Source organism: Octodon degus, unplaced genomic scaffold, assembly GCF_000260255.1.
Source record: "Octodon degus isolate 3935 unplaced genomic scaffold, OctDeg1.0 scaffold00007, whole genome shotgun sequence".
NCBI classification, from domain to species: domain Eukaryota; kingdom Metazoa; phylum Chordata; class Mammalia; order Rodentia; family Octodontidae; genus Octodon; species Octodon degus.
The window spans coordinates 31,094,895-31,105,651 of NW_004524583.1; the positions used below are offsets into that span (position 1 = coordinate 31,094,895).

Here is a 10,757-nt window from a genome sequence, read left to right on the forward strand (position 1 = left end):
TAACCTGTAATTGTCCCGTTAAGTTTTTTCCACACATACATATTTTTTCTTTACAGAACAATAAGGTCATTTCAGAGACATTGGTTCTGCTGCATGTTTCCCTAATCTTACACTGTAGTGTTTGGGGACTCTTTCCATTTCAACAATATATTATCATTTTTAATGACTGTCTAGTACTCTGTGGTGCAACTAGCATAGTTCACAGGACTACTCTCCCAGGTGATTGACACTGGCCATTAGCAACCTGGATCCCTAGAACAGTGGAAGGGTCAGAGGGACAGTTTCTTAGAAGTACTCGCACGCCAAGCTTTGGTGAGAGCTGTGCATTCATGTGTAATGCTCTTCATCTCGAGCTCCTTTCACATTAATAATCCACTAATGAGGGTAATCAATTAGTGTTGGCATAGGCTCTATGAAAATACATAGCATTATGTGGGCTTCGGCCTTGCATTAATCAGAATTAGGAGCATCATTACGGTGCTGTCAAACTCCCTCCTCACTGTCCTAATGTTCCATTAGATAAGTCTGCCAACTTAGAAAAGTACCCCCCTTTTCCTCTAAAAGTAGTCCTCAATTACTAATTATTTTTCTTTCTTTGCTTTTTTAATTCTCTCTCTCTCTCTCTCTCTCTCTCTCTCTCTCTCTCTCTCTCTTTCTGTCTAGTTTTGTTTTGAGATGGAGTCTTGCCCTGTAGCCCATGTAAGCTTCACACTCTCAGCAGTCCACCTGCCTTACACTCCCCAGTGCTGGGGTTTCAGGTGTGCCCTAGGTGTCCAGCTGAGGCCAGCTGCATGCCATCACAACACACACTCCCTTCAGTCCCCTTCTGAACCACCTTGCAGAGCACACTGATGCTGAGTCCCGACCACCTTCCCAGATGCCCGCTGGAACACACATCCTGAAGAGATCCATCCTTGGTTTTGCTTTTGAGATGACCAAGAGGTGGCCCAAAAAACATCATTTCTTCCCCAGTAACTACAGACCATTTCAGTAGCCTTTATAACAAGCGCTGTGTGAGTTGTGCTCTTGTAAAACACAGGGAGAGAAGGGAACCGCAGAGGCTCCAACTTAATGGATGTGTAAATGAGTATTAATAGTTCGGCTCTATACAGCAGGATCTGGCGCAGATTCAAATTGGGTTCATGTCCAGTGGATTTAATATGAGGCCTTGCTGGTTTGTTTGGAGTAAACAGAATGGATGGCTGCCTTTTAATGAGTGTAGGTGTGAAAGTCCGAACTTACGATGATTAATCCCTTCTTGTTGGTTTTCATTTCTCACTAGGAAAACTTAGCCAGACTCCAGAGGGCCTTTGCAAGGAAGTGGGAATTCATCTTTATGCAAGCAGAAGCACAAGTCAAGTAGGTGAACTCAACAGAGACCACTGCAGAGGGAAACAGCTCTGGAACTTGGACTGGAGTGAGGGTGGGGTGACCACAGTGCGGATTCGGCTGGCGCTGGTGTCCACCCAGATGGGCAGGAAGTAACCTTAGTGTGCATGAACATCATCTTTGGCACCGATGTCACTCTATAATAAGGCATGTGCTCTGGCAGTTGAGGGGGATCCTCCCAAAGATGGCGCCCTACTTGTAAGGAGGGGTACTTATCTGTTCTAGAGATTTCCAGTTAGTCTTCTCACTAAATGATTGAAAACATTAGGCCCCGGTTGCCTTTAAGGCTGAATGAAGTTTTGGTCTTCGTGGAAAAATATCTGGGCGTCTTAGGGAGCCAAAATCCAAACTAACCCTGTCCTTCAGGGGCAGAGGTGTGTATGGGAGGCCTCCTCCTGCAGAGAGCTGATCTGTGAGTAAACTTAAGGCGGAGAACGCGTATCCTAGACAGGGCCCCAAGGGGCTCGCCTGCGCCTTCTCTACCTCTTCTTGCAAATACACCCGTAAGTTCACTCATTTTTTTTTTCCCCTCCAAAGTACAAGCAATAAAAGAGAGGAAAAGAAAAAGGATTTTTTTCTGCATTTTTCCTTCTAGAATAAGAAATTTCTTCCTCTCTAAGAAACATGAGGAACAAACAGTCCCCTGGCCATAGCCACGGTTACCAACCAAATTCGCCTGATTCTGGGACATGGAGTCACTCTGGTCACTGTCACCATTATTCCTCCCAGGGACTATGTCCCTTTAGCCAACGTGAATAGGAAAAGTGGGACCCAGGAAGGGTGGGAAAGGATGCTGATCTGGAAAGATACAAGCGCCTGTTCTGTGGGCATCTTGCACGGGAGTGGCCTCCGTGGGGCTTCCAGGGAGTCCTGTCTTACTCTGTAGGCGTCACTGCTTGTCCCCTAAAGCCAGGAAATGGCTCCCCTTGAATCTCCTTGGAAATGACCTGAGGTCATCCAGTGCAGGGGTGTGTGTGCTGCAGTTACTGCCACTGTCCCTGTGCAGTCTCTGCCCTTCATCTACCCCTACCAGCCACCTGCTCGTCACCCTGACCCCCAGGACTCCCCCAAGGATATGGGCTCTGGGCCCTGGTGCTGAGCTGCAGCAGGCAGCAGTGGAGGAAGTGGAGGGTGGAAGACAGGACAGCAGACAGGGAAGGCTGGGGTGTGGAGGGCCTGCAGCAGAGAGCTACCTGCATACCCGAGGCCACTGGGACCCGAGGAGAAGCACATGCTTGTGCTTCAAGTATCAAACAGCATCATGCACTGAAGAGAAAGGAAACTGTCACTTCATACATGCATTTCTCCATTCGCTTTTCCGACTAACTCTGTGATTACAATATAATTGTGGGCCTTTTAAATATACAGTAATTACCACAAAACCAGGGGGTGATTACGGGTTTAATTTAGTCCAGTAAACTGAAATGTTCCCAACAGATCTGAGAACCAGAGGTCACATGGCAATTAATCCGAGTTGCTTTTTACTAAGATAGTAAGAAGTAATACAGTCTAAAAAAAAAAAAAAAGAAAGAAAGAAAGAAAGAAAGAAAGAAAGAAAGAAAGAAAGAAAGAAAGAAAGAAAGAAAGAAAGAAAGAAAAAAAAAAGAAAGAAAGAAAGAAAGAAAGAAAGAAAGAAAGAAAGAAAGAAAGAAAAGAAACAAAGAAAGCCTCTCACCTGGGCCGCTGCTGCGAGCACCAAGGCTCTGCCGTGTCCCTGTGCCCTCCCACTTCATCTGGCCTCCCCCAGCTGAGGCCAGTGATGTTTACCTTCTTCCTCTTGCCACACGCTAAGACCATGCCTGTGCCTTGAGGAAGTCAGATGGCTTAAGTGACTTTTAAGGCTCATAATTGCAGCATTTGAAAGACAGCTCTGCCGAACGGAATGTAAAGCAGACTTTCAGATGACAAGCTGGCAAGCCCAAGCCACGCTGGTGGTTATGGCCCTTCTCACCAGTCTGTGTATGCAGCATTCCCTGGGGGAGCCCATCCGAGGGTCAACTCAGTCGTGCACAGTCCCAAGGCCCTGCTTCCCAGGGGCGTTCTCCTTCTTGCTCCCCCCATGCCCACTGTGTGCATGCCCCCATGCACACCTGTGGTGATCTGTCCCCTGATCTGAACCCAGTCCTTACCAGGTTTGTAAAGTCTGTGGCCGCCTGGAGGGAAGGGGACGCCTGAAGCAAGCAGGGGCCACAGGTGTCAGAAGTCCTACATGCAGGCTCCTAGGAGCAGGAGCAGAGCGGGGGCGAGACTGGTAGGAAGGACGCCACCCACCTCTTATTTCTTCTCTTGGCTTTTTCAGAATTGACCGAAAAAAGGACAAAACAGAAAGGAAAATTCTCGATAGTCAAGAGCGAGCCTTTTGGGATGTCCACAGGCCAGTGGTGAGCAGGCCCTCCTGCTTGGTTCTCTGGGGTGCTTTTTATTATTTTAATTTTCCATTACTCTTCAAAGAAAAGACTGTCTTTAAGGACCAGGTATTTATTTTCAAAATTGGTTTTGCCATTCATTTATAAAATCTCAGTGGATTTTCTGAAGTGTGTGTGTGTGTGTGTGTGTGTGAATTCTACCTTTTAAAAATTATTCACCCATGAAAATAGAGGAAAAGCCAGGGATATAGCTCAGCAACATCAGGAGTTTGACTGGGGGGGGGGGAGAGAGAGAGAGAGAGAGAGAGAGAGAGAGAGAGAGAGAGAGAGAGAGAAAATAGGAATGGAGAACAACAGGAATTCCACCAGAGGAACTTTTTTGGGGGCTGGTCCAGCCCACCCTGAGTGTGTGGCTGGCATGGCACGTGGTGCTGGGAATTGAACCTTGGTCCCCTGCGCCTGCCTAAGCTTGCCTAAGCAGGCACTTGGACTGCTGAGCTACCTTGCTGGCCTCCACTGAGAAGCTTGAGATGCCAGAACGTCACATCCCTGGAATGAGCACTTTGCGTTTCTACTCTAACCCACTCCGAGTCTTCAGCCGTCCTCTTCCGAGCACAGGCAGCTCTCGTACTCACAATAGCTGTATCCCGTGGTCTCTGGACATCGCTCCTCTGGGAATGGCAGGACGGGGGTCCCGGAGCCTGGAGCCTCATGTCCCTATCACTTGGACCAAGTGTAACGTCCTCTAATGTATATTTTCGCCCAAAGACACCTTTTGTATAGAAAGACACTTTATGGAGTGTATGCCGTTGATCGCTGACATTGAACTTCACACCCAGCAGCTCGTAACCCCTGCCTCCGCGAGGCTGGCCTAGGGCACGCACGTCCTCCTGGGGGCACCCACGGCCTTCTCACTAATAGCAACGCTGAGCCATACCCACCCCGGCACTCTGCCTGGGGCCGCTGGAAGCAGCACATCACCAGCACACAGGACGAAGTGCAGACAACGGGGTGCCGTCAGAGCCCTGCGTAAACTGACATCCAGTCCGAGTCCCAAAACAAGAAGGCAGGGGTCACAGGTTCAGCCTCATCTGGGCATGCTCCTGGGGCGCCCAAAATTGGCGGCAACCTAGGCACATCCGCAAATGGCCATTGAGTTCCTGCCAGTATTGATTTCAAGGTGACAAAAAAGACTGAGCGGTTGGTGGACTCACCGGTAGGAAATCTGTACATGATGAGTTTCGACTGCATTTCTAATTTCATACTATTAAAAAGAATCTTGTATTTCTCTCATCAAATGGAGCTAAAACTGAGCAGAATGGTTTGACCTTCCTAAAAACTGAAAGAAAGAAAGAAAAGAATAACTCTCCATGCTAACGTTGGAGTCTTTTCAGATGGTTAGGTATAAGAAATAGCAGAGGCCATGGCTGAAGCCATCTCGCGGGTGGACAGTAAGTTTAGAAGCTTACATAGTACTGCCGCCCATCATCTTTACAGTAAGGCCAGCTTTAACATTTCCTGTAAGAACTCCAGGCTGGGGAGATGGCTCAGTAGAATAAGCACTTCCCTGGCAAGTTCAATCCCCGGTTCTGCCAAAAAAAAGAAATCCTATAAGAACTGCAGGGAGGAGCCTCTATTACAACAAAATGAAAACATCCTGCATTATCTGGAATGAGAGCAATGAAGAACAGTTTTGGTGGTGTCACTTGAACTAAATTGGGAGAGTAATTTACACTTAGTAATTTGTGCAATTTTTTTTTTTCTCTCAGCCAGGCTGTGTGAACACAACGGAAATGGATATCAGAAAATGTCGACGTTTGAAGAATCCGCAAAAGGTTAAAAAGGTTTGCTAGTTTAGCTAACTTTCAAATTCCTGGTGTGAATAGCTGTTCCATTTCTGATACTTTTCAGATTGCAATTTGCTATTTGTAATTTTGCCGTATTGTCTTCTTCAAAATCATTTTACTCATAAATTCGAGAAATATCTATCAAGTGGCTGGGGTGTGCTGGGTGCAGTGATTGCTGACAGAGCCCACGGTGTGGCAGGGGATGAAGTCAGCCAACGGGAACAAGCCCACAGGCACCACACAGGAGGGACGGCTGAGCCAGAGGGGGCTTCCTGGGGGCTTCCTGTAGCTCAAATAAAATGACAGGTAGTGACGGTTGGCTCTAGGGAGACAGCAGTGAGAACAGGAAATGAACGGCACACAAACTGGCACGGCCCCCAGGTGACAGTTAGCTTGGTACTTAGAAACAAATGGCAGACTTTTAGTAGAGCTAGCTTGCCTTAACTTAGACCACCGTCATGCGCAACTATGAATGACCCAGTAGTCATTCTGAGCTCCTTTACTAAAAAGATGGGTGACCATGGCATGCCCACGGGTACCACACTCCACTGCCCACACCGCCACCCTCATGACCACACCAAAATCAATGCCACACTGCCTGCGAGAAGTATGTCCCCAAACATCCCTACACCCTGTAATAACTGGCAGGGGAGAGGGAGAGAGATGAAAGGAGGGAGGGAGGGAGGAGGAGAGAGAAGGGGTGAGGGGAAGGGAGAAGAAGTGGGGAGGGGAGGGAGAAAGAGGGGTAAGGGGGAGATCGGCAAAGAGGAGGAGAGGGGGAGAAGGAGACTGGGAGAGAAACTGAGTATTCTTAGGGTTGGGCCTAGAAATGTTTCAGACTTTGTATATTTTTCATATTTGGGGATATTTGCATATAAGTCAAGAAATATCTTTAAGATTGGACCAGTCTACATGGTCTAAAAGCAAAATTTGTTTGTATTTCATATATACATAGACACATTGCCCGAAAGTAATTATCATTTTTTAGCGAGCCTGTGTTTGGACTGTAATCTGTCCATGAGGCCAGGTGGGAATTTTCCATTTGTGACGTCATATTGGTGCTCAAAAGGCTTCAGAATGGGAGAACTTTAGATTTCAAGTCTTCAAGTTAGGAGTGATTTATAAACATGTACATATGCCAGACAGTGTTGGGGGGGAGAGAGAGATTCGTTTCTCGAATCTATTTATGTATTTTGTTCTTCACAGTGCAAAATGCCCCTGCACTATTCTGTAATTATTAGTCTTGAATATCCTCAGTTAATCTTTATGGACCCCTAAGTCTAATCACCCAGAATTTGATGGCACCGCATTCACCTTGAGCCCACCTTGATCGTATTGATTTCAGCTACAAGCTTCCTGTGCTGAAGGGCTTTGCTCCCTTCCCAACTCAGAGATTGTCTTTACTCTACTCCTAACACTAGGAAAGTTGAAAAAGCCATAGCTGAGTCCAGAAATCTATTTAACTTAAAAAGGAACAGCCAAAGCCCTGACAGATGGCACCAGATGGGCCTGTCACCTGCCACCAGCCTAAAATCTAAAGGGATCTTTTATTCATAATCATTAGTGCTTGAAGTCCTTGAACTTTTTTGGAGGAAGAATTACCCGGGACATTTGATAAAAATGCAAGACCCCACAGCCACCCACACTGTTTCCGACTCTGAGTTCGGGGCAGTGCTCAGCAATGTGCGCCCTCCCGAGGACCCCAGATGGCCCTGCCGATGGCCTGCGGACCCTATTTGGAGAAGCAGTGATACCCAATCTCCTCTCAGGGAAAGGAAGGGTTTCTCCTCACAGCTACAGCCTACACATGGAACGAGATGCCTCCACTGGCCTAGTTTCAATATTCATAATAGCAAAGCTCGGGGGTGGCTCCGTGTCCGTCCACAGAAGAACCGACAATGAAAACCCGGCGTTTACACCCAGTGGAGCTCTGCTGCTCCACACAGAAGGATGGGCTGGAGTCATCTGTAGGAAATCAATGTATTTTGAGGCCTCATATTAACTGAAGTAAATCAGACACACAGATTTCACCAGTATGTGGTTTCTCCTAAATAAGAAATCCAAATTAGAAAGAAAGAGCAAAATAAAAGCAGAGGATAGGACATAGGGAGGTAAGTCTTTTCCAAGCAGGAAAGGAATCAAGCGATGGGGAATATCAGACAGGCCCTGAGGGGTATAATGTGCATGTGCCAGCTCCACACGAGGAATGGAAACACGGTGCTCCAACAGTCCAAGGCCAATCACTGCTCTCCTGGGCGTCACACGTGGCATTCAAGGGATCAGCAGAGCGCCAGGCTCTGCCCTCCGAGCCGTCCCTCCACTCCGAGGCCGCAGCTCACACCCCTGCTTGTTCTTCCAGTCCGTGTATGGTGTGACCGAGGAGGCCCAGACGCAGAGCCCTGTGCACCTACCGAGCCAGCCGGTCAGGAAAACGACCAAAGAGGACATCCGGAAACAGGTGACTCCACGACCGCTCCTTCCCCGGGGGGAGACCAGCTGCTGTCAAGCCCCGTTAGCTGGCATGCGCCTCTGCAGGCTAAGCAGGCTGAGTTCACCTGGTAGGCGACTGGAACCTTGGAGTGCAGTGTGTGGGCGGCCCCTGGAAGCATGGGAGGGGGAATCCGCCACCAGCGGAGATGAAGAGGGAGGGCCGCACACCAGCTCCCCCTCCCTGCTGTGGGAGCTGGAGACCAGAGCACACTCCCGGTGGCCATTCACGCTGCACCGCGCTCCCAGGGTTCCCTCGCTGTGCACCGCCCACCCTTCTGCTGCCAAAGGAAAGCATAAGGGGTGTGGTGCTGCCGGTAACCCTCTACCAGTGCTGGGAGGCTGGGACAGCACGACCTTGATCAAGGCCAGCCTGCACTGCGTAGTGAGGCCCTTTCTCAACAAAAGAGAAGAAAGTTTAAATGAAAAGAGCCGGTCCTGACGCGCTCCGCGTTCGTGATGGCCTGGGGTCTCCTTCCATGCTGATCAGCCTGCCAGAGAGTATCGGCATGGCTGCTCCTGCTGTTCATTACCATTAGGCAGTGCCAGGGCCAGCTCTTCATGTTCTGCCTTGCTGGCCTCTGACGGGAGGCTGACAAAGGGAGAAGTTTCTAGATGCCTTCCCTGGACAAGTTTATTACCAGACTGGGGAGAGGAAACAAATATGCAAAGGCGCTGGTTGATGAGTCCGGTGGAGCACACCAGGTGTTTGGAATATACCTGTGAAAGGTGGGCGGAGGAACGGCTCTGGGGATTTTGTCAAAATGTCCAACTGTCCATGCGTTTGCTAAGCTTTGTAGAGTACAGGCTCCATTTAAGTTTGGGGAATGACTTTTGGGAAGCAAGACTTAAGTTATAGAAAAGTACAGGCAAATATAACAGACAACATTGGGGTCGGATCTAGCTCAGTGGCACAGCACCTGCCTGGCAAATGCAAGGTCCCGAGTTCAAGTCCTGGTACAAAAACCCCAGGTAACATGGGCTATACTGTAAAGTATGCATCGGAAGTGCAGTAGGAATTTCTAAAGGGGCAAAGTGGTTGCTCAAGGTATAAATCTTAAGGGTGAGAGAAATCCTGCCACAGGCAGTTCTGGGGTTTTGGTGGGAATGTAGGGTTTGAGATCATAAGCTGAAGCAGAAAGCTATTCTATTCTCAACACCCTTCTTCTCTGTTTCTCCAGATAACATTTTTGAATGCACAGATTGACAGACACTGTTTGAAAATGTCCAAAGTGGCTGAAAGGTATGTTTTCCCCTTGATAGTATTATTATTTTCTTCTTTTACAAGGGAAAAGGAATGCTACCGGGTTAAAGGAATGCTACAAGTGTGTTCAACTTTGAGAGGTGCATTGCTGCCCATTAACTGATGCATAGGAAAACCCGCAGTTCTGTGTGTGTAGCTAAGATAACAGGCCTCCCTTGAGTGATGTCAAGAAATGTCTGGCTGCTGAAGCTTCCCGGGGTGGCCACGGCACCCTGTCAGTCAGAGAAGAACATCCTTAAAAGCTCCATCGTGCACCTTTGCTCCAGCCCCTCGATTAATTCAAATGGAATCACTCCCTCTTCAGCTATAAAACACCCAGGTTCACTTTATGGAGAAAAGGAATTGTGTGTCCCCTCTGGGGCACCGGCCACAGAAACAGGAGGGGCTGGGTCCTCAGGAGGGGTTCTGCCTCCGCACACCATTAACTGCATCGACATAAGCTGTAAAGAAAACATTTGGCCCCTCCAGCCTGGCTTCCAGGAGTACCTGGGCTGCCATCTGCACCAGGAGCGGGTTCCACTCCGTTAACTCGCAGAGATTCAATTTTATCAACTAAATGTTCTGGTTTTGAATTCTTTGGTGAAGACAGGAGACCACCTGGGGAATGTGAAAGGAATAAATCTAATCAGGCAGCCCAGAGCCGAACATTTGTTCGTCCATATGTTGCTGTTAAAGCAACGACCGATTTCTGGGCTCAAGTTGGGTCTTAAGATTTATTCACCATCAGATAAACTGAGGCCTTTAAGGCCACCTGGAGCAGGCGGCTGGCTGCCTATGTGATCCCCTTGGAAGCCTTTCTCTGCTGGTACCTGGCTTGATCCACATCTTATGTTTATAAATAATGATAAATAATGACAAATAGAAGCTAAGAAAGTCCAGCCCTGCATCAAAGGCCTGAATTAACACTGTGCCTTCAGGGACCCCAAGGACCTCCGTAGATTTGGGCTCCAGTCTCAGGGGGCAGCTAGTATCTTTTCCAGGGTTCTTGACAGTGCACTTGCTATTCTGGGCCAGGTAACCGCTGCTTATGTTGCTAATGCCTGATGCATGTAGTATATTTAATAGTGTCTCTTATGTTTACTCAGTAGAGGCCAGGAGGCCCCCAACTCACCACTGTGATAAACAAACATTTCTTTAGACTGCCAAATGTCCTGGGCCAGAGTTGGGAGGGAAAGCGCTTTGTGTGGCACGGTCATTTTGCTACTCATGGCACCTCCTTGAACCCGCGAATGACGCTGAGAGCTCAGGCACCACTATATTCCTGTTCTCTGCAATGCAGAGCTTGCCACTGGCTGGATTCCTTATGCTAGGATAGCACCTGCTTGGGAATGGGAAGTACAGCTACCCCCAAGAGGCCGAGCCCCCCACACCTTCCTGATCACCTGCTGGGCTCTGGCCATTGCA

At 48.5% G+C, this 10,757-nt stretch overlaps 1 protein-coding gene across 3 annotated transcripts in view; it reads left to right on the forward strand.

Annotated features, from left to right (window-relative positions):
- Positions 1–10,757, forward strand: part of Rgs6 (regulator of G protein signaling 6) — a 657,652-nt gene that overhangs the window by 555,983 nt on the left and 90,912 nt on the right. For 2 of the 3 annotated variants that reach the window (XM_023703302.1, XM_012517111.2), the window contains exons 8-12: positions 1,283–1,359; positions 3,689–3,770; positions 5,525–5,599; positions 7,962–8,060; positions 9,271–9,332. In XM_023703302.1, coding sequence (XP_023559070.1) covers positions 1,283–1,359; positions 3,689–3,770; positions 5,525–5,599; positions 7,962–8,060; positions 9,271–9,332 — 395 coding nt within the window. The remainder of the gene's footprint in view (positions 1–1,282; positions 1,360–3,688; positions 3,771–5,524; positions 5,600–7,961; positions 8,061–9,270; positions 9,333–10,757) is intronic. The other variant, XM_023703304.1, reaches the window with a different exon arrangement.